This window comes from Tupaia chinensis, unplaced genomic scaffold, assembly GCF_000334495.1.
Source record: "Tupaia chinensis unplaced genomic scaffold, TupChi_1.0 Scaffold147433_1, whole genome shotgun sequence".
Lineage (NCBI taxonomy): Eukaryota > Metazoa > Chordata > Mammalia > Scandentia > Tupaiidae > Tupaia > Tupaia belangeri.
This window is the reverse complement of record NW_006207284.1, coordinates 1,281,235-1,305,920: the sequence shown is the minus strand read 5'-3', so window position 1 is coordinate 1,305,920 and position 24,686 is coordinate 1,281,235. Positions and strand designations below refer to the sequence as shown.

Here is a 24,686-nt window from a genome sequence, read left to right as displayed (position 1 = left end):
TGGCTCAGCACATGAGCTGCTTTTGGCCCTAATGTGAGAAAAATCTTTGGAAGCAAAGAATTTGCTAACCTAGCACATGGTCGATGCATTCTTGGGCCTCTTCATCACTGCGGCAGATGATATTTTTTTGAAAATGACCACAACTCTGTCTTTCCTCCTACATACTTGTATAATATGTTACCCTTTCTAGAGCTAGTATCTCCCCTTTAATTTCAGCAACCCTGTGACTCACTTATAGGCAGCCAAATGCTCTGGGAAAATGTTGCATGGCTTCTGAGGCCTTGCAGCTCAAGCCTAGTTCTTACTGAACACTTGCTCCAGGGGAAGTTAGCCAGCTGCCCCCAGGATGTTGGTTAAGGACTCTGGTTTACAGACTCTTGGCCTTTTAGTCATCCCTGACGTGGAATGCATCCGCAGTTAGGAACTGCTGTGATGCCTGCCAGGGGAGAGTATGATAAAAGCTGTCTTGGATCAGGGCGGTAGCATTGCAGGGCTGAGTTCTTGTTATCTTTCTTCTGGGATTTGAAGTTTAAGTATCAGCCCAGCTTGGGGTGGGCACCTTGGATCAAGGTAGGATGTGGTGACTGTCAGTCCTCCCCTTGTGCGAGTGGAGGCTGAGAGGAGCATTGAAGCCTGTTATTAGTAAAAGGGGGAACCGATGCAGTTCAGGCCCCGCATATGCTCAAATAGGTATCCCCTGTGAAACTGTAAATTTAGTCATCTTTATTCATCATTTTTAAAGCTGTCAGTCAAGGGCTCTGTATGGTTTTCATGAAAAAAATTATACACTTTGACTTAGCACATGAGGTTCCACAGGGCTGGCCCCTGCCTACTTCTCTGCCTGGCTTCCTGGCCAGGAACCGTCATTCTAGTCTTACTAGGGTACCTGTGGTTTCACGGTGGGGAAGAGGGAGTTTTCTTCCACTGTCAAGGCTTTAAATCCAATCTGTGTGTGGCCTTAATCTCTGTCTCCACCTGCCTTGTTAGCACCTCCACCTGAATATCCCAAACTTGGCATGTCCAACACTGAGCTCCTCAACTTCTCCCTAAAACCTGCTTCTCCTATAGTCTTCCCGTCTCTGGAAACAGCAGCTCCATCCTTCACTTTTCTTAGGTCCAAAGCTTCAAGTCATTCTTGACTCTTGTTTCATATTGTAATTTGTCACCTGTGCCTTTGCAATATATCCCCCAAACAGACCGAAACTCAGATCAGAACATATCCAAAGATTCAGCCCTTCAATGCTGCTATCCTGATCCAAGACATTACTTGTCACGCTCTCACCTGGCCTAGATACTGCAACAGCTCCTGACTTCTCTCCCTGCTTTTGCTCTTACCAAGTAGCAATGATACTCTTAAAATATGCCACACTGTGGTCAGACAGTGGCAGAGCAATAGAACAACTGGACATATATGGGAAGGCCCTGGGTTCACATCCTGTGCGTGCTGGGTGGGCATGCATGCACATGCTTGTCATCAGGGCTGGCTGAGACTTGGGTGGATCATAGGGTGAAGACCCAGTAGGGGATGCCACCCTCTTTCTCTCCCTCTCAGAGAAGAAAGAAACAAATAGAACTTAAAAACCAAACAAAACATGCCACATTATGTCATGTCCTAGTCTGAGCCACTGTGGCTTCCTAACTTTGTGAATGTCCGAATCTTTACAATAGCTCTAAGACCTTACTTGATTCCTCCCTCCCTGAGGTCAGGGAGTCAGAGGTGACTTCACTTTTCCTCTCTACTATTCTCTCCTTCCTCATTCCCCTTTGGGTCACTGGCTGTCTTGATGTTCCTACATCATGTCAGGCAGACTTCCGCCTTAAAACCTAGCTCTCCCCTCTGCCGGAAGGTTCTTCTCCCACATTTCTGTGTTGTTTGCTTCCTAAAATGTGTGGCTGGCACAGTGTAGGTGTATAGTGAAGATGTGCTAAATTAATGAATTGTAGGATGCCTTTGGATTTGCTTTCTCTTTCCTTGGAACACAGTTTTCACTCCTCCTTATCAAACTAACATCTTTTGGTTTGTTCAAAGTCAGCTCAAGTCTCAGCTTTTGTAGGAAGATTCCTGTATGACTTAAATGCCCCTTTGTTTATTCTTTGAGGAAAACAATCCTGTCTTATTCATCATTGCATCTAGTGCATAGCAGGTTTCTTGGCATATGGTAGACCCTTAGTAAATATTTCCTGCAATCCCCACTTTGGCATAGTGTTTGTTTACATTTAGTAGGCAGAATATGAACACACATAAAACTACAAAAATCATGATGAGTTATATAGGGAGAAGTGAGCCTCTGTTCTCCAAGTGTTTTCAGAAGATGCTGTTATCACTCTTTTTGGTTATTTGCCTAGAAATAGGCTATGCACAGACAAGCAGTTAGACATTTAAGAAAAAAATTTAAATCGATAATTACCCTGATGAACAAGTAAGGTAAGACAGTACCTGACTAACAATGGCTTGACTTAGGAATTTTCCACCTTATGATAACTTTGTCAGGATGTTAAATACAATTTTTGTTTATGATATTTTTGACTTACAATGGGTTTATCAGGACATAACCCCACCGTAAGTACAAGAGCAACTGGTTCACTTTGAATAACCCATTTGTTTAAGGAGTAAAATTTCTGGATGTTCTTATTCTCTGAGAAATGGAGGTTTATGCTGAAGTACTTTTAAACTCTCTCTAAAACTGGTTGGTTATCTTCTTCCTCCTCCTCCTCCTGTTCTTCTTTTGAGAGATATATTTTTTTAATAGGGCATGTGTATGTGCTAGAGAGACACAGAGATGGAAAGAGAGAAATTGCCCCCAGGGGGATGACCATGCCACAATCCCTTCTCTTCCATTCTCCTCTTGGGATTTTGGGCATGCACGCACATGTGCCTGGGAGGACTTTCAAGCTGCCAGGTCCAGTACTTGAACCACGGTTGACCATGTGGGGGTCCAGTGTCTTAACTACTATGCCTCCTGCTGGCCCTGGTTGGTCTACTTCTTAGCTAGCAAGGTCAAATATACTGAATGTCAACCTATTTGCCTTGGCTCTCACAGGCCCTTGTAGAACCCAGTCCTTTTCCTCCTCTCTACTTCCCTTGCCCTGTTCCAGGACCACTTCTTCTCAGGATCATTGCAGTTACCTTCTCCCTGGTCTCTCTTGCTTCTGTCCATGTCTCTCTGCACTGTTCTCAAAAGAGCAACCAGAGTGATCCTTTTTGAATGTGAGACAGATCATGTCATTTCTCAGCTCAGTTTTCCATTGGGTTTCTGTCCTATTCATAGTAAAATCCCCATTCTCAATATGACCTTAAGGCCTTGGGTGGCCATTGCATCCAGCTGTGCTGGCCTTGCTGTACATTGAACATGCTGGGTTGTTTCCTGCCAGGGAGCCTGTGCACTCGCTGAGCCCTAGCTCCTCCCCCAGGCAGCTGGAGCGCATTCCCTCTTACTCTCCCATTTTCCAGATCTTGTGTCAGTTTTCCCCTCTTTAGAAGTGTGATGACATGGGCAGGCATGTGCCCAGTGTACTCAGGGAGGTGTCTAGACTTGAACCAGGAACTTTTTCATGTGGGATTGTCTCACAGAGGCTATGCCATCATCTGGCCCCCTGCTCTACTTTTCTGTACATAATATACTTACTTGTTCATATGTTTGAGGTCAGTCTTCCAATGTGAGGTGCATGAGAGTAGGCAATGGATCTTTCTCGCCCACCGCTAATCTCTTGTCTCACGACACAAGTCAGCCAGTGTCTCAGTGGTTGCCTTAGAGAGCTCGGGCCATGCATTTCAGCATGCTTTCCTCCCGCAGTGTATATTGGAAGGAGAGATCTTGGGCAGGGCTTGGTAACTTTTTGATGGGCTGTTTCCTGTTTCTTTCTCTCTATCCATCCCCAAACCCCAGTAACAGTAATATGAGACCTGGGGGCCCCAGGAGCTCAGATTCAGGAGACACCTCCTCTGCTCTGGCTTGCGTTTCTGGCTGACTGAGCAGTCCTCCTCTAGCTTAGCCAGTCTCAATCTAGACTCTGCCAGGGCCCCACCCTAGCCTTACAACTGGCCTCGATGTACCACCACCTCTTCCCTTTGGGCCAGTCTCTAGGTTGAGGCTGTATTTGTGTCTTTCTCTGGTCAGTCACCATGTCCTGCCATTTCTATCTTCTTCATGTCTTTTCATATTAATGCTGCTTCTGCTGTCATGGCCCCTCTGTAGGAAGTTATTATTTTGTTTACTTTGCTACTAATGCCTTTTAGCTGATTTCTCAGCTTCAAGTTTCTTCCCCTTACCATATCATGGACCTCCTTTGTTTAAAATCCTTCAGTGACTTCTTGTAATCACCAAAGGTTGTGTGTTTCACCTGGATGATTTTTGCCCTGTGTACCACCTATCCTGTTATCTACTTAATAGCCATCTAAACATAGTCATATTTAATTTTTTCTTTAAGTAATAATATCCTTGAAGTCATGGGTGGTAATTAGTTTTTTCTAGCATGCCTTAAAATATGTAGTTATTGGGGCCAGCAGGTGGCATGGTGGTTGGGGGTACTGGACTCCCACATGGCCAACAGTGGTTTGAGTCCTGGACCTGATGGCTTGCTTTCTCATTTTCCCTCTCTCTCTTCCTCTCTCTCTCCCTTTCTCTCTCTGCTGAGTGCATGCTCCCTATGGCAAATTAAATAATAGCAACAAATCAAATTAAATACATAATTTAAAAAATGTAGCTATGAAATACAACACATTGGTCCCTATACCAACCATCTTGTACACTATGTGCCTGCCATCTCGAGGGGGCTCCCTGGACCAACTGGGCACCTCTTTGTGTGGACCTTGCTCTGCTGCTTTCCTTGGTCCGAATGTCCAGGAACAGCGTCTCCACTTTGAGCACCCCCTGAAACAGAGCCTGGTAGTGCTGCTCCTTCACAGTTTTGTCCTTGATGTTCTCTCTGTCTGGAGTACCTTCTACAGCCTTCTAGTTTCTCTGCTGGGGGATTCCCGTTCATCCTCCTGCCCCCAGCTTAGACATTACACTGCAGAGTCATCCTTTCTTCTCACTCCATCCCTAGGGAACGCGCCATCATTCTGAGCCCTTCACTTTGCTCCTGTCCACTGCCCATTTTCACATTTGCAAGTGATGGCTGTCCTGTAGTGATTTCTTAGCCTAGATATGTGCTTGCTGGTGGCTGGGAATAGACTGTTTTGCCTTAGCCTCAGGGCTTGGCTCATGGTGCTTAAAATATGAATGACTAAAGTTTCAAATCTTTTTTTTTTTTTTTGCAATGGGGCACGTGTGCTCACCAGAAAGACAGAGAAAGACAGAGAGACAGAAAGCGAGAAATCACCCCCTATGGGCTATGGCCATGCTGCAATCCCTTCTCCTCCGTTCTCCTTTTGGGATCTTGGGCACGTATGCACACATGCCTGGCGTGAATTTAGGTCATCAGGTCCAGGACTTACTTGAACTATAGTCGACTACATGGGAGTCTGGCGACATAGCCATTATGCCAACCGCTGGTCTCTCAAATACCTTTTAAAATGACAGTAACACTTGGAAGAGCAGTTGTTGTGTGTGGGGCTTGGTCGATGTTAGATGAGACCAGGTGAGACTTGGCAGGTAAATCTGGGGTGGGTGCTGAGGGGTAATGGAGGAAGAGAAATGAGGCATTGACTGGGTGGGCAGTACCAGAAGTGTGATGCCCTTTCACAGGATTTCCCAGAGCTAGCTCTCATAAATTTACCCATTCTAGCAGAGTACCCTTTGGGCCAAGACCTGTTCAGTGAACCTCTATATTTTCAGCCCAAACTTTAGAATTAAACTGTCCAATATGGTACATGTGGCCATTTGGATTTTTATTTATTTTAAAAATTTTTTATTAATTAATTTATTTTATATTCTTTCACTGAACATCATCACAGCATACAAAATGCCATTTCCCATTTAGAATACACTGTAAAGTGGCTTAATCATACATGATATCATCAACAAATAATTTTCCTTTTCTAGTTTCTTGTATATATATTTTTTTCCCCCTATTTCTCACCCTCTGCCATTTCCTATCCTCCCTCCTCCACACACAGTGTTTCTGGTACCTGCAGTTGCTTTCCATTCCTTTTTAATTTTTTTCCCACATTTCATTGATTCACAAAATATCTTTTTTTTTTCTTTTTTCAGAGAGGTTTTTGCAACAGGGCCTGTGTGCTCACCAGAAAGACAGAGAGAGCCAGAGACAGAAAGCGAGAAATCCCCCCCACCCCCCAGGGAAGATGGCCACACCGTAATCCCTTCTCCTCCATTCTCTCAGAATCTTGGGCATGCACACACAAGCGCCTGGTATGAGTTTAAGCCACTGGGTTCAGGACTCGAACCATGGTCGACTACATGGGAGTCCAGCGACATAGTCATTACACTAACTGCTGATCCCAGAATATCTTAATTAATCTAAATACTTTCAATAGCAAGTTAAGCGGATATACGCATATCTGTGAACACATGTTGACTTTAGGCATGAAACTCTGTGGGTAGAATGAATTTTAATTAATGAAAAGTAATTAATATTTTATTTTTCAGTTGTAGTAGCCATATTTGAAGTGTTCGGGTGGCCACCTGTGGCTGGTGGCTACTGTACTAAACACAGAACAGAACACACCCATCATCACAGAAAATGATATTGGACTGCTCTAGGCTCTAATTCATAGTAAATTCCTCATGTTTGCCTTCATTCATAAAGTTGAAGCCAGGAATAAAGTTTTATCTAAGTGAGATTTCAGTTGATCAGGCTCTACCCAGCTTACATAGTATTATAGACATAAGCAAATGGCCATTTGTTGAGTAAGGAGAGGTTTTGTCAGTGATTGTGTATCACGGACTGGTAGATGATCTTACCACAAAGTGGATATGGTTATGGGCATGGGGTGATGATTCATTTTTAGCATACATTAAAATATATAATTGTTAAATATTGGGTCATTGGAAAAGTCATGATGAATTTTTCTTTGTTTTTCTATGCAAAAACACATCATGACCTTTCCAATGACCCAATACATTGGTCCCTCCCTATACCATCTCTGGCCTTGGTCCAAGTTGACCTCACTCTTGGCACAACCTGTTCACAGTGACAGATGGATGCAGTTGGAGATAGAGGAGAGAGATGGAAACATGGATGGCAAGAGGCGGTAAAGTCTAGAGCCAAGGAGACTCAAGGGATGGAGAAGGAGATGGGTAAGAATATAGAGAGAAGAGGAGCGAGCTCCTGAACGAGGGGAGGAGGTAGGTGCCGACAGTGATGGAGTGAGAGGGGAGAGCCGTGAACAAAAGGTGCCCATTTGCCAGTCATTACAAAGAATCATTCACAACCAATCACTGCGCTCTTTCTCCTCCCTTTTCTCCTGCCTCTGGAATTATTTTGACTTGTGACTTTATTTGAAATGGCAGAACACATGTAGAGGAAGAGCCTAGAGAGAACAAAGAAAATGAGAAACTGTGCATCTTTGAGTACTGTATTGTGTGCTCATAATAACCTTTTATTTTTTGGTATTTCACATTTGAACAATGTCTCAGATTACAGTGCTTTGAAGATGAGGAAGAACAATGGCAAATAAAACAATTACGTTTTAAACTGTGGACTGAATTGGTGCATCACCATGTCTGCCCTATGTGTTAGGTCTATTGTAAGTTAGAGGGTGATTAGAGATGTTTCTCTTTCTTGGCTTTTTGACCTGATGAGTAGTACCTTGAATCAGTATAAGAGGACTCAGCTTTATTAATGTATGCCATCGGATTCTTAACCTAAAATTGACAAGAAGCCAAACTTTCAATCTGACATCATTTTGGGTATGTCTATCAGTAAATTTTGCCTTTATAATTTCAGAAGTCAAAATTGATTATTTCTAGGTCATTCAGAGGTTTACAATGCTGTGCATAATTACGGATTTGCAGTCTTTAGTAGAATGGGGAAAAGGGTGGCTTTAATATCTTTAATAATTTCTTAAAAGTGGCTTTACATTTCTTTGCATTTTATTAGCTTTCTTTCAGACTTTGAGTGTTTCTTAATGCAATGATACTTATCGAAGTGGTACTTTTCTAAATGGCACTTGCGCTTACTAGGAGAAAGCTTTACCCCATGGGGAATGGTCACACTACAATCCCTTCTCCTCCGTCTTTTGCTCCTGTCAGGAATTTTGGTGCACACACACACATACCTAGTGTGCTTTTTAAGCCATTACTCAAGAGGTACACTTGAGCCATGTGGGATCCAGTCACCTTAACCACCAGGCCATGGAGCCAACCCATACAGTGGTTCTTAAACTTAAATGTGCATCAGAACCATCTGGAAGGCTTATAAAAACCTAGATTGCTTGACCTCTCTCTAAAGTTTCTGGTTCAGCAAGTCTGGAGTGGACCTAAAATCTGCTTGTCTACCAAGTTCTTAAGTGATACAGGTGTTGCTGATCTGTGAACCACACTGTGACAACCACTGTTCCAGTGGGAATTTAAATTTGGTTTTAGTTCGGGTTGACTAGGGGATTACGGTGAAGGGATGGTAGCTTATTGACCTTGTTCTGACTTATAAAGTTCTCCTCTGGGATTTGGAAAAGACAGAGGAGTCTGTTCTTTCTGGTGACCTGGCTCCTCAGTGCCCTCACGTGTCAGGTCAGCTGCTCCAGGTGCTGAGATAGCAGTTACCCTTTTCCACTCCCTAAATTTGGAAGCCACTCACACTTGCAGAGGTAGCAGCAGCCATATTTGCAGTGTTTGCTTCTGACCTGAATCTTCACAACATCCCGGAGACCACTGTAGTCCCAGGGCGGAGGTAGTGTGAGCATGTGATGTGTATTCTCAGAGCTTTCGAGGGGCCAGATGCTTGGCCACTGGTGGTGAGCCAGTTGAGTTGCATTCTGTTTCTGGGTGAACTTCGAACTCCTTGGCTGACCTTGAGCAAGCCTGTTAATCCTTGATTCCCCCATTTTTTTGACTTGTGTTTAGGAAACATTCCTCTTCCCCCTCCCCATCCATAAAACAGTAGAAAAACAAAAACTCAGTAGCCTCCAGAGGGATTTATGAAGCTGATGTGCAGAACTCTGAGTGCCTGAGGAGAAAGCTGCTGTGTAAACACAATATATTATTAATAAAACATTAAAAAATAGCATCACACCCTCTGCTAATAATAGCTGCCTTAGGCTGTTGGAGCAGCTCCGACACACAGGCTCCCAGCAGTGCTGAGGGAAGGGTGACTATAGTTTTGAATTTACAACCCACTTAAAACAAGATGAAAGTAGGGTTTTATAAGATTTTTGAGCATATTCATGGGTATATCTGTAAAGAAAATAGAATTACAGTTCTGTGAAATTCAACGTTAATAAACCAACTCACAGATTTCTTTTGATTTTTCATTGTATCTCAGAGTTTCTTTACATGGGGGCTATTTCATGGGCATTTGACTGAAGCATTGGGAGTCTCTTTCTTCCTACTATCCCCATTAGCCAGTGGTAGGTGCCTCCTTGGACTCTGTAGGGAGAGCCTGCAAGTCAACAATTCATTCAGCAGTTGATGATTATATCTACTCTGTAGATGTATGTGGAGCACCTAGTACATGCTCCTGTAGACATAGAAATACAAAATGTGCTTCTTGCCCCTATGGGATTTGTTGGTGGTTTTGATTAAAGATACATAAAAAGAAAATTACATATTGAGGTCTTTGTATCCTATGTGCTTATCTCTTTCAGTAATGTAAACAAAACTCAAATCCACCTTTTGTGCTTTCTGGAGTCTCTGTGGGGCTCTGGTGAGAGGAACACTCCCATCACTCCTGTTCCTGCCAGGAGGAAGTGCAAACATTTATTCCTTCCTTCCCTCAAAGGAGAATGGAGTTGGAGGTCACAGTGGCTAATTGCCTAAAGAAAGTCTAGAATGCCTGTGGTGGTTGCCCTTATTTTTAGGGAGAGAAAGCTGATCTGAAAGCAGGAGAGTGCCAGGTGCCCCAGGAGCTCATCCTTTCCTCACCTCTGTATGGTGGTTCCTCCTTGCCTGTGTTGTAGAACTGGTGCTTCTTGCCCATAGCTGAGCCTCCCTAGAGACAGACCTCACCTGCATCTACAGCAGGTGCACATTAGACTTGCCTGGGAGCTTTTAAACAAAAGCAGAGGCTCAGCTTCACCCCTAGAGGCTCTGATGATAATTAAACTGGAGTGGTCCCAGAAAACCTTGTTTATTTGTTTTTAAAGTTTATTTACTCCTTCCATGAGAGAGACAGACAGATAGAACCCTCAATAGGGTCTTCATGTGCAATCCACCTTCATCCAGCTATGGTATGTGCAAGGAAGTCTTGGGATTTGAACCTGGGACCCTCCCTTGTGGGTCCAGTTGCATGACCACTACACTATCGTACCCTCCCAAAGTTCCCAGGTGAGTGCAATGTGTTGTTAGGTTGAGAGTTGGTGGTGAAATTTACCAGAAAGAATAAATAAAAAAGAGAGTCTCTGGGAGTAATTCAGGAGATTGGTGCATGGAGAGGAAAACAAACAAAAAAACACATTGCAAAACTCATCTTGGAGGTCTATCCTGACATCAGGCAGTTTTCCTGTAATGGACTCATTTGCTCACAGGTGGAAATGGTTACTCCCGGCACTGAGCACAGCTGGTTCTTGGTGGGCACAGCTGGTACTAAGGAGCCAGTTGCTTTGAGAGCATTTACTCTCTAGCCCTGGCAATCTCTGCTCCTGCTCCAGCATGCAGTCACTCACAGGCCCTTTAGAGGTAACCTCTCCTCCATGATGCCCTGTCTTCAGTGACCACATTTGTGCCTATTTGCCTTGCTAGGACCATGGTTTCCAGCCTCAGTGCACTGCCTCACCAGCTGCATCAGCATGCACTGAGCGCCTGAATGATCTCGTCTCTTTTTTGAGTGTGTTTCCCCATAAAGCGCCTGGTGAGGACGTGTGGCACCATAGCAGATCATGCTTTTTCTCAAGTCTGTACCAAGATCCCAGCCCACTCACTATGTTCCCTCTTTTTCTACCTTCTGGTATGTGTTTGCACCAACGTGTGGTGATTCCTTTGTTACGTCTGTGTTTCTGAATGAAGAAAATGCAACCAGAGCATGGATTAGAAACCTGTTTACCTGCTTCTATTCCTAACTTTAAACTTGAGGGAACATGTCTGTCTGCAGGTTTCTTAGGATTATAAATAGGGGCCACTTCAAAGTTAGGTATGCAATTAGGGCCCATGCTGTCAGTCCAGAGATGGGAATCCAAGGTGGAGAATGAAAAGTGATTTTATCTAATAGCTGTAAGAAGAGGGCCAAGGTGGTTGTCAGATGACAGACACATCAGGCGGGGCAGGAACGAATCATCTAGAGCTAACTGTAGTCATTTTCTTTTTTCTCTTTTCATTGTCATTTAGCATTTTGACCCTTGTATTAGTATAATTATTTCCTGCATCTGTTTTCATTCTTCCTCCTGAGAGTTACTCAAAGTCCTATGAGCTTTGCCATCCCCTACCCGACATTCCCGGCTGTGTCTCCTATGGCCTTACCCTTGGCCTCATCCCTGACATGCTCCTGCCTCTTCCTGTGCTGGGAGTCTTGGTTGACCTCATCCTTCCTTTCTCTACTTGTTGCTTTTGTTCATTTGGTTTTGAATCTGCCCATTTTACTATAAGCACTCTATCTCTTGTCCTGACCAAATCATTCAGCCTTTTTCTTTGGGCAAGTCTAAAGGTGTCTGTCATATCATATATGAAGGAGACATCCAGGGTAGACTTTTCCTCTGTTTAAACCAACATTAATGAATTACTTTTAATCTTTTGTGCATCATCACTTTTCAGCTTCAGGTTGGGGAATATTATTCCCAATTTAAAGGAGAGGAAATACAAGCTAAGATAGGTTTAGTTCCTTGACCAATATATGCAAGAAGTTAAATGGTAGTGCTTGGGATGTCTCATGTCAGAGCCCCCACTCTTTGATATCAAACATCGTGCTTTCTAGCTTGAGAAGGAATGAAACATCGTACTTGCCAGGTGAGGGAGATGGATATCATGGCCTCAAAGACTCTTCCACAACACATTCGTGGGATACTGAAATCATGTGGAAGGGTGAACTTTTTCCATTGAGGCTACTTTTGTTGATAAAACTCTGTCCTACCTGTTGATGATGATGTGTATAGTATTCTCAACTGGAGAGGTCTGAGAAGTGTTTCATGTTGGGTAAAGCCTTTTTACAAGCAAAATGATAAATAGTAATGGAATGTTTAAAAATAATTGGAATAATAATAATCTGGAAGAAAACCTAAAAGCTATTGGATCATGATGATGGGGATTTTAATGTCTTTGTACTGACTGATATGAATGGTATTCCTTTTGGAAAAAGAAACGTAATACGCTGTAAAGTTATGTGTGATTCAATATAATATAAACAAGATTATGATAATCATAAATAAATTAAAAACAAAAACAAAACAAAAACCCTGTCCTCCTGGAGATGTATTGGTATCAGTCCTGAGACTATGGATGGACATGCTAGAGGTGAGGGTGTGGCAAATGACCTTGATCCAGTTCCCAGGTTGTATCTTTATCATTGTTAATCATGGGTGTGTGTGCACCCATCTTTTGAAGAGTAGAGTTCTCCCAATTAAGATTCTCAGTGTTTTGTTATTCTTAATTTTTTTTTTGCAGAGCCTGCGTCATCCTGGGGGTGATATTCCTTCTGTCATCCATATGTATTGTGGTCAAAGCCATCCATGATCTCTCAACGAGGCTACTCCCAGAAGTGGTAAGGTCCTCCTTCTTCCTTCACATCACAGGGGTATGGGGACTGGGGGTGGGGATTGGTTGGGTTGAAGAAAACTACACAACATTTTGGTAGACCAGAAGAACTCATGGCAGGAATACAAATCACTTGGCCAAGAGGAGCACTGTGCATGATGAAGAGACTACAATTTGTTTAGCTGGTACTGGATTCTATGTTCCTCTCCTTAGGTCTTTTGATTTCTAAAGCAAGATGTCTTCTTTTCTAAAGAGAAATAGGCTTATTTCTCTAGCATTATAATCCAGTCTATGTGTTTACATCTGTTGTTCTGTGTCCATTCAAAGTTATTATAATAAGAATTACTTATTTGGGGGCCAGCAGGTGGCATAATGTTTAAGGTGGTGGACTCCCACATGGCCAACCATGCTTCGAGTCCCAGACCCAGAGGTTTGAAACTCAGGCTAGACATGTGTGCCTGTGCACCCAAAATCCTGAGAGGAGAATGGAGAAGGGATTGTGGTGTAGCCATTCCCTTTGGGGATGATTTCTCACTTTCTCTCTCTCTGTCTCTCCAGTGAGCACACATGCCCTATAGCAAAATTCCCTCTTTAAAAAAGTAAAGTATTAATTACTTTTCCCTTTGCATCTCAATTCCATACATAAAACTATTCACTTTAGGTTTTCTGGTACAATTGACATTCGGCTATAGAAACTGGAGGACACAGTTTCATGTTAAAATGTGTCTTTGACGGTTTTGTCTTTGTGAGAGACATTGCCTACACTCCGAATCCATTTTTCCCATCCCCTTATGAAAACTGAAAACAATAAATATTTTTACAGTTTCCTATCATGCAATCTTTATAGAAGATAGCTGATTTGGTTACCAGGAGATGACAAGGCTGCCATTATAATAATTCTCTGTATGCAAGTTACATAGCAATTTGAATGCGAAATATGGGCTCTTCTCTTTGGATGTGATTTGATTTGAAATAGGCTACATGCACCATCTTATATAAGGCCAAAATGATTAGACCTTAATTTCAGTTTTTGAAAAATATGTTAATCTTTCTTGGGGTGAGGTATTACCTTTTGTGTGTGTGTGTGTGTTTGTGTGTGTGTGTGTGTGTGTGTGTGTGTGTATGTGTGTGTGTGTGTATATACATGTGCCTTTCCATAGGGAAGATGAAAAGAAAATGGGACATTCTGTTGCATTTAGTACAGGAATTGCAGTGGTTGCTTTATGTTGTTTTCCACACCTCCTTTTTACTGAAAGCGGAGCCAACCCTTTAATAAGCCACCAGATCTTCTCTGTCACCAGCTATCTTTCTTCTCTGCCACCAGCTTTCTTCTCTGTCACCACAGTAGGCCAGAAGTTTATTCTCCAACATTGTGGCAACAGAGAAGAAAGGTAGAGACCAGGGGAGGAATATACTTATCTATGGTATTTAGACATTTCCAGAAGCAGAGATGGCACAAGCAATTATTACTATTTATTACACCTCTGTGCCTCTCGTCTCCTGATTGTTGTCATGTCTCACCCATATCTTCATGATTGCTTGAGGTCTTGGACTTTCCTGTTCTTTTTCTCCATCAAGCTTGTTAGCCAGTGCTTCTTTCTGTTAGAATCTGAATCTTAGGTAAGGTATAAAAGTGTGATTATATACATTAAATGTCAGATAAAATCTTTATATTTTACAGAGGATGGAAATCAAGCCTAAAATCTGTCTATTGGTGGGAATTTTTAGCACAGTGCCAGTTGACAGATTCATTTATTTAGGCATTAAAAATTAATCTGTAACAGGGCTAACTTAATATGCAATGGATAACTGTGTTCACTGTCCCTTGTAGGGGATCCTACTTGTTTTCCTCTGTATAGCTGAACTGCTTTTAACAGGGAGTGGTCTCATTATCTCATGGTGCAAATACCCTTAGGAGAAGAACTCACTGACTTAATTTCCACCTCAAGGTAGAAATGTTTAATGCCTTCCCAAGTGGGGTTTAGAGTGGGTGAAGCACTCCATGGTTGTGCCCAAGACTGGTTCTGTCCTTGGAGAATCAATGCCCACAACATCTTTTATCATTTCCAGGGTGGGTTTTTTAAAATCACATTCATTATGTTCATTTCTTCAGAACTCTGAGGAAAAGGTGTAAGGTGGCTTTCACTTGTTTTATTTCCTTTTATCTCTCTCTCTTTTTCATAGGGTGCATGTGCTCACCAGAGAGAGACAGAGCACGGGAAAATGAGAAATCACCAAACCGTCCCCTAGGGGATGTGGCCATGATGCAATCCCTTCTCCTCTATTATCTTCTTGGGATTTTGGGCATGGATACACATGTGCTTGGTGTGATTTGTAGCCCTCCAGGTCTGGGACTTCAACCCTGGCCAGCCATGTAGGAGTCCAGAGCCTTAACCACCACACCACCTGCTGGCCCCTCATTTTGTTTTTTAAGTCTTCAGAGTTACGAAAGGTTAACAAAGGACCTCGCAAGCAACATGGACTTCTACTTTCAAAGTAGGAGGCCTCCGATCAGCTGATTGGCAAAAGGAGTCAGGTAAATGCTGTTAGGTAGGGTTGGGCCTAGTTGATGGTGCTTTAGTCCTGGGTCTTCTGGTTCCCTTGTTCTGTGCTAGAAGTTCAGATAAACCAGTGGCTATAGCCAGGCTCCCAGCTGTGGCCTGTAGGAATTCAAAACAAGCACTCACCCTGGCCACCATGCCTCATTTTCATTCACAGTTAGAAACTCACATGCCTGTAGAAGCCATTTATGAAACAAAAGCAGGAGAAACTTAGCTTTCGGTCTGGCACTGGAGAGTGTAAGTCTCAATGAGGGCTCAACCTGCGGCATTGTCATGCAGAAAAAAATGTGGATCTAGTGTTTCAGGCTTCCAAGTGTTTAAGAGAAAATGGAAACCTGTGCTTAATGTGAAATAAATGAGCAACTAAAAAAAAATTTAAAGCCTCTGGTTTCATGCAGGTCAAATAAAGTGCCTTTGGCTGGACATGAGCATGTGGCAATTCTGGTAGAAACCAGGCTGTAAGTTCAGGATCCGGGTGAGACTGGGGAGTCTGGTCTTTAGGGTCTCAATGCCGTCAACTTAGATCCAGGTTATACCTTTGCCCTGAACCTCAGCTGCAGAACGAAGTTTTCTGTCAAGCCGTTGACCAAAGGGTCTGTTAGAAGAAGCATCTCTTCTTCCCCAACCTCATTCCCTGGCAGCATTCTTTTTAAGTCAGCCGTACAATTCTTAGAGTGAGAATAATTGCGTGAGTGGGTATGTTTTGAATAAGAATTTCCCAATCATGAAGTCTGTTGGCTGTGAGCCTCAATGGTGTCGCCTGTGTCTTGGGGTTTTGCTGAAGAAATGAGGCCACTAAACTTTGTGAGCCCCTGGTATGAGAGGTTCCATTACAACCTGTGAGTGGTCACCTTGGGTGGTTAAGAGCAGATTCCAAAGGAGCCATGTCTAAACTTTGATTCTGGAAGTCAGTTAGGAGAGAAGACAGTGCCGACTGTGCAGTAGAATTAGGCTTGCCTTGTCTCAATGTGTTGTTTTAGTTTACTTACTTATTTTTTAGCATGGAAGAAAACAGATTTATTTTTGAATAATTTATTCTATAAAAGAGAGAGGAACCCCCAACAGGATGAGTGCCTAGCATGTCCAAGGAGGTGGACCCAGATCCCTCCCATGTAGAGCCTTGCAGAGTGTCGAGTTTCACTGTGTCACTATCTAGTCCCAAGGAAACAGGTTTTAAACAAAAATAATAGGTTTCTGAAATCCATAATACTATTCATCCTTGGACTGTCTTAACCTCAGCTTTATTTACTTAATCAAAAGTAACAATTGTATATTTTTACAACATGATATTTTGATATATGGATGCATTACAGAATGATTAATATGGGTTGCTTTAAAAGAAGTGTCATGCACTTTCTGTTTTTATCCTTGTCATACTCTGCTTGGTTAAGAAGGAGAAGATGGCATGCCTCTCCTTTTTCCTAGGGTACTGGCCTCTGAAAGCTGAGGTGACCTGCCCAAGGCTATCAGTTGCTGGTGGTGGAGCTTGAATTGAACCCTGGTCTCTGGGTCCAGGGTTTAATGCTCGACACAAGGCAAGGTGCTACAGGCCCATAGGTCGCTGCTGTCTATTGTTTATGTGGCCCTGGCCCTCTTGTCTGTCTTCATCTCCTCATCCTGCTGGAGGGCATTGCTGCCAAGAGCTGTCCCAGACAGAAGGTATCCAGGTCCCAAGCTGCTGCTGTCCTTGGCTTCTGGCTACTCCTGCTGTGCCCTCCCCTTACTTCACAGGACTCTTGCACTCTGTGCCACTAACCACCATGGGCTCCCACTACCTAGTGTCTTGAAAACCCACAATCAGGTGAACCAAGGAGCTATGGAAAGTGTGGTAGGACACGTATGGAATGGGAGGGATCACCGGCTGTAAGGAGCCACTGGAAGGCAACCCTTTAGCGAAGCTGCTGAGCATGGTGGATGGGATGTGGGCAGGCCTTCTTGAGGTGTGAACTTTCCCTCTGCATCTTCTGACCTGCCTGACACAGGCAAGGCACATACTCCCCCTGACCCTTGGTTTCCTTATATGTCAGACCTGTATGACAAGGACCAAATGAGCAGTTTATTTAGAACAATCAGCGTTAGGGGACACTACTTGTATGCTGGCTACTGTTCTTACAGTTCTGCTTTTTCTAATGTTGATTTGTTGTTTTTTCCTCCATGAGCATGAGAGACAGAGATGATCATGCCCAGCAGAGTTTTGACCCTTGATCCACCCCAGCCTTAGCCAGCCCCAGATCATGGGCATGTGTGTGCCCAACATACTCAGGGAGGTCTCTGGACGTTAGCCCGGAACCACCCCGTGTGACTCCCTGTCACAGAGCTCTGTTACTGTTGTGTCATTGTTGGGCTCTTTACAGTTCTTCATTTATTTTTTAAAGCTTATTTTTCCCATGAGTAAGAGAGACAGCCAGAACCCCTGACAAGGTCTTGATCCATGATATACCCCTGGCCAAGGCCAACCCCAGATCATGAGCTCACATGTGCCTAGTGTTCTCAGGGAGATCTCTGGATGTGAATCCAGTACCTTCCATATGGGTCAGCCTCAAAGAGCATTATGTTTTACTGCTTTTTTTCATGGGCCCCAAGTTCTGATGTTTTAGGCTTCTGAATTTTGTTAAAATAATTACTTATTTATTGGCTTGTTGGGAAAGTCATGACACATTTTTGCATGGAAAACAGGAAACTATATCATGGCTTTCCTAACAACCTAATACTTTTATTAACATTATTTTAAATTTGCTATGAGGCACATGCACTTACCTGAGGGGGACTCTGGAAAGTGAGAAAGCAAACTGCCATGTTCGGGACTTGCACTGCGTTTGGCCATGTGAGAGTCCAATGTCTGAACCCCCATGGTATCTGCTGGCCTGTAAGTTTCTGAATTGTTAGTCAAAGATATCCCAGTTCAAGACCTGAGTCCATTTCATTCCAGGCTTTGATTAATTCCTCAGCCCCTATTCCTGCTTCCTGGTCTCTCTTGAGTTTTGTATGCAAGTGTCCAGTTGGGATTCTCTGAAGGTTAACTTTGGGGTCCTCCTGGCTTATGAGGTCCTTTCCTGGCTCCCTGGAGAGGGCTGGTGTTACTCTGTCTTGGGGCTGCTCTGTCAGATGACACTGAATACTCCAACTCCCCACTCATTTGTTGACTTCATGACTTTTAGCAAATTATTCTTTCTCTTTGAGAACAGTTCCCTCATTTAAAAAGTATATTTATTTGTTCTTTCTATGGAAAATAAAGAGAGGCAGAGAGAGCGCACTCCAACAGAGTTTTCATGCCATGATCTTCTCCATTCCTCAGTTTCAGTCAGCCCAGATCACGGGTACTCATACACATGTCCTGAGTGCTCAGGGAGCTTCTAGCACACGAATCCAGGACCTTTCTCTAGTGGGTCCAGTTATGTTGGGTGTAATACCATCTACTCTACAACAAAGATTGTGTAAAGTAAATAATGTAATGAACATGGAAATACTTTATGAATTGTCATGTGCTTTACCAACGAAGGGGCTGAAGTCCTTTCTGATTCCAAGGCTCTGAAAGTCCATCCTTGCTCTTGAGCTTCTCTCTGTGTCCTGATCATGACTAGTTATCAGCCGCTTCTGTCTTCAGGAGACTCTAACTTCTCACTTGAGCTCTGGGCCATCATCTAGACCCAACCACCCAAAGTGGTTAGCAGCAATAACACTGATTACAATTCTAATTATATTATCGAACAGTTACATGTTGTCCATAGACGTCACATGTTGAAACTAATAATGGTTGCTACTATTTATATATCTACTATCTCTAGACGCTCTGTCTAGGCACATGAGATTCAGAATCAAATAGAATTTTTTCATTGTTTTGCAAGACACTTTACTTCTAGAGGACTTGGCTTTTGCTCCCAAGGAGCTGATAGCTGGGGAGAGAGCTGTAAGCTGACACATTCAATATGTGGTGATAAGGGCTATGATAGGGACAATCACAGGAGAACACAGAGAAGGCTTTTGTCTTGAGCCTTGGGTTGTGGGAGGTGCCTTGGGACCTTCCTGGAAGAGCAGATCCTCCATGACATCTGAAGGTAGAATGGTTGTTGGCTAGGCAGGTGATGACAGGGAAGAGACATGGCAAGAAGGAGGCTGGTTGGTCCAGGCAGAGTGGCAGCAGGAGCCTGTTCTCTCTCTCAGATCTTTCCTGTTAACATAAGGGTCTCTGAGTAGAAAAAGGAAAGGTAGTAAAAAAAGCAGATTAAGAGGAGGAAAAAAGAAGAAAGGAAAAATAACTGTGTTGTAAGTAAGAAAAGAATGCTAGGCAAAATTTTGTTTCTTCTTTGAGTAGTAAGGTTGCCCTTCAAGCCTCCCATTGTTTGTCTCCCCACTGAAGTTTTGCTTACTCTTCTATCCCAAGTCAGCTTCACTCCAGCACTAAAAGGGAAACCCTCTGGGTTCTCATTTTCTTGGATGCAGCCAGCCAGTGGCTTTATTTTGTTTCCTTCCCTGTTGACTGTGAGAGTGGCTTCTGGCAGGGTGAACCTGTTCACAAGTGTCACTGAGAATGTCCCACACTTGAAGGGTGGGCTGGCTCTGCAGACCCTGAGACCAATGATGTTTCTGCAAGGGTCTCAGGGGTCAGATGGTGTCACAGCGGTAAAATGCAATACTCTGAAATGCAGTCTCCTATAGAAAGGTTCTGGGTTCATGTACAGAAACTCCTTCAATGTGTGGGGCACATGCTCGCCCATGATCCAGGACTGGCTAAAGGCTGGGGTATATTGTGGCATTGGGACTCTGTTGGGGCTGTTGTCTCTCTCTTTCTCTTTTCTGAAAAAAAGACACTTAAAAGAAATTAGCCTCAGATGAGATTCCACCCTACTGAACTGCCAACCTATCATGGAAAGCTAAGATAAAATAAGTAAAGTAGAAGAGTTTGTACAAGCTAAAATGAGAACATTGGCCTGGGCACACAGCATCCAAGTTGCTCTGAATAATGTGTGATGAGGGCTTACAGATTTCAGTGTGATTTCAAAGGTGAACGTCACAAATGTGGAGGAGGATTAGTCAGTCTTACATGAATCAAAAACTGTAGCAAGGGGGCATGGACAGCAGTGATTGGGTAAGTAATTCTCAGACAATGGTGAGTCAATAATTCTCTATGGGGCTGGCATGTGGCGTGGTGAAGAGTGCTGGACTCCCACATGGCTGACTGTGGTTTGACTTCCTGAAGAGAGTTGAACTGGAGCTGATGGCGTTCTTTCTTTTTTTTTTTTAATTTAATTTTTATTATCGTCATAATCTTGTTTATATTACATTGGATTGCATATAACATTACAGTGTTTTTCATTGCTTTTTCAAAAGGGAATGCCATGCAGGTCAATCAATACAGAGACATTAATCTCCCCACTTCATCATTCAATATCTTTTCAATGTTTTTCCCCAATCATTATTATTATTATTATTCTAATTGATGGCTTGCTTTCTCACTTTCCCTCCCTTTCTCTCTTGCTCTGTCCCTCTCTGGTCAAATTAAAATAAATAAAGTTAAATTTAAAAAACTTCTCGTTGGCACCTGATGATCTTAAGGAACAGGCAATAACTTGTGGCAAAACTCTGTCTAGGTGTGTTGATATTCTATCTTTTCTCCTTCTACTTGAATCCTCAAGGAGGATGTAAAAGGCAATTTTTTTTTCTCTTTTTGTGTATCCAGTCTATAGGCTTATAATAAAATATTAGAGCAAAGCCCTTTCTTGCTCTTTGGAAGACCAAGGGCATTAAAAATGATCGAGAAACTGGTGGGGTGAGTGCACATTCCAAGGTTGGTCACCTTTAGTGTGTCTGAGTTTCTGTCAATTGCCTCTTATCCCCATTTTGAAATAAATGGGCACTTTTGGGACCTGCAGTTAGTATAATGGCTATGTCGCTGGACTCCCACATAGTTGACCACGGTTCAAGTCCCGGACCTGGTGGCTTAAACTCACGCTGGGTGCATGTGCGTGCATGCCCAAAATCCCGGGAGGAGAATGGAGGAGAAAGGATTGCAGTGTGGCCATCCCCCCTGGGGGGTGATTTCTTGCTTTCTATCTCTCTGTCTCTCTCTGTCTGTCTGGCGAGCGTATGCACCCTATAGCAAAAACCTCTCCAAAAAGAAAAAAAAAGGAAAAAATGGGCGCTTTTAATATTTTATTTTATAGGAAAAAATTATAAATAAAGCTCTCAAAAAAGATATCTTAGGTTTGGATGTGTAAATCTACAGCCAAGATCTTTCCCTAAGGATTTTCCAGTTGTGAAAATGGCTGTGATTCTTAGATTTGTAGAATTATTAATGTATGTTTGCAAAGTGTTCACATTCAGCCTAGAGTTGGGTTGGTAGGATTTATTTTCATGTTCTTTGGCTGTCTATTATCTCACTCTTAGTTTTACCTTGTGGGGTACAGAGACAGTCTGGCTTGTCTCCCTCCCACACCCCTATTTTCAGTACAAGGTTCTATTTGTCCTCTCCCTCTCATCCTTCCTTCTTGCTCTAGACTGTGCCTCTCCCCATAGTTAACCTTCTGAGCTCCCCCTTGTCCACTCCTTGGAAATTTCACTTCTCCACTCCTCTCTCTGGTATACTGAATCACTTCCTGAATGCAATTTCCTACCCAGGCATTGACTTTGCAGTCAAGCCCTCCCTGACTTTACCACTCTTAAAAGTACCTATCTGCTGAAGACACTCATTCTTTCCTTTGCATTCTTTTTGTCATCTCAAAGGCAATGGGGAAGAATGGGGTGAGCACTATAAAAGTTTGGGGCCAGGCAAGTGGTTTCCCAGAATTTCTTCCTGCCCAGTCAGCTTGTCTTCTGCAGCAAGTGCCTCATGGAAATGTGTACAGCACTTTCCTCAGCACCAAGGGAGCACTGTGGGGCTTGTGACACTTAAAGGGTAGGGGAGGATCAAGATGGCTGACATCTTGGAAGTACCTGACACTCATGTTCTCCTCAATGAAGGCATGAAACAACAATGTGGGTTATCTAAGGAAGAATACTTGAATCTACCAAGGAAAGGTCCCAATTTTCTCAAACATGAAAACTTGAGAGGAACAGCATAGAAAGAGAGGTGAAGCACCTAGCCAGCCGTGATCCACATACTCTGAGCTGCAGAACCTGGCCTTTGCTGGTAACAGATGAGCAAGAGATATCAAACAGCCTTTGATACCACCATGGATGGCACTCCTGGAGGCCTAGGGATCCAGTGCTCCTCAACGCCTTGGGCTGAGTGAAGGGAAATTGCTGAGATCTACAAGGCTGTGTAACTCCTGGAAAGGATCCTTAAGAAAATGCTGGCAAGGATACAAAGAAAGGAATACTCTTTTACACCATTGGTGACCATATAAATTAATACAGCCATTATGGAAAACAATGTGGAATTTCCTCAGAATATTAAAAATAGTACATTTGTTTGATCCAGCAATATACCCAAAGGAACGGAAATCAGTTTGTCATAGAGATGTCTGCACCCCAGTGTTTATTATAATATTTTTTCATTAGCTAAGATATGGACTCAACTGCGGTGTCCATCAATAGATGAATGGGTAAAGAAAATGTGGTATGTATGCACAATGGACTATAATTCAATGTTAAGAAGGATGAAATCTTTTCATTTGAGTTGAAATGGGTGATTCTGGAGAGCATTATGTTAAGAAAAAAATCAGGCACAGAAAGAGAAATATCACATGTTCTCTCTCACATGTGACCTAACGGAATTAGAGAAATGAATGACTACTAGGGGCTGGGAACAATGGTTAGGGAGAGAGAATAGAGGGATGTTGATGAACAGAAATAAGATTACACATAGATAAGAGAGGCAGTAGGTAGCATGATGATATACAGGATGGAGAATGTGGTTAAAACAACTTATCGTATATTTCAGAGTTACTAAAACAGAGAATTTTGAATGGCTTCAACATGAAGTAATGACAAATGGGTATGTTAATTACTCCAACTTAATCATTACACGTTGTATCATACACTAAAAAAACCACAGTATATCCCCATAAATATGTACAATTATGTTCATTAAAAATCATGCAGAGAAAAGGATATGAGGGCCAAAGTCAAGGAAGAGCAATCCCAGCTCTGCCACTTCCTAACTAGGGATACCTGGGGCAGATTGTTTAATCTCTCTCTGCTTTACTTTCTTCGAAAAATGTTACTACTATTTATTTCTAACAGTTCTTAGTCTTCTTTATAGGCTTGTTAAGAAAATAAAATAAAAAGATTTGGGGATATGTTTAGTATTAAATAATTGAATGAAGGTTGGCTTCTATTGGACTAGAAAAGGGGGTTCTAAGGAAGTTAGTGAACCTATTGATGCCTCTGGTACTGAATTTTAGGTTTGTTTTGAACTGGAAAATAAATGCTTTTAGGGATGCTTTTCTCAATTCAAATTGGGTAATGCTGTAGGCTTTTTCTTGTGCAATAATGTAATTCTTGGACTTGCCACCAGCAATAAAGAGATTCATCTTAGTATGCATTCTGTCACGAATAATTCTAAACTTAATTTGGGAATTATATTGACTTTGACTTTAAAAAATGTCAAATCATACATGGTGAAGATTTTAACCATTTGTTCAACACCATCTCCTCAGCACTGCAGAGAAAGGCAGAAATTGTGGAGTCAGACTGCCAGTGATGCACGCTTACTTAAGAATAAGTCTGTTTTCTCTGCAAGACGTACACGTTCATTTGTCCTAGAGTCAAGAACCTACCAGCTTTTAAACAGAAGAGCACTGATCACTGATGAAAGTGGAATATTATCAAAGAGAATAGAAACTCCAGAAATAGACCCACACATATCTGGTCAAGAGGCTTTCAACAAAGATGCCAAGGTAATTCAATAGAGAAAAGGGAAGTCTCTTTAACAAAAGGTACTGAATCAACTGGATAGCTTTGTGGACAAAAATGGACCTCAACCCTTTTACAAAAATGAACTCAAAATGGATTATCGGCCTCAATGTAAAACCTGAGACTGTAAAACTTCTAGAAGAAAACAAAAGAGAGAGTTATTGTAACCTTTGGGTAGGCAAAGGTTTCTTAGATATGACACCAAAAATATAAACCATAAATTAAAAAATTGATTATTGTGCTTCATCAAAATAAAAAAAAATATTTGCTCTTCTAAAATACCATTAAGAAAAGAAGATAGCACCAACAATGCATCAAAGGTTTTATATTCAGAACATGTAAAGAACAGCTTAAGAGGAGGGCAAACAACCCAATAAAACAAAGTGCAAAAGATTTATACAGACAATTCACAAGAGAAGATGAATGGCCAGTAAGCACATGACATGATGTTCAACATTTTATTTTATTTTTTATTTTTTTAACGTTTTTGCCATAGGACTCATGGACTTGCCAAAGGGAGGCAGTGAGAGGGAAA

General features: G+C 42.5%; 1 protein-coding gene across 1 annotated transcript in view; it reads left to right on the top strand.

Moving 5' to 3' along the window:
- The window catches only part of TMEM163 (transmembrane protein 163), a 292,446-nt gene that overhangs the window by 212,546 nt on the left and 55,214 nt on the right, over positions 1-24,686 (top strand). The window contains exon 5 of the mRNA XM_027768765.1: positions 12,648-12,744. Within this exon, the coding sequence (XP_027624566.1) occupies positions 12,648-12,744 (97 nt within the window). The remainder of the gene's footprint in view (positions 1-12,647; positions 12,745-24,686) is intronic.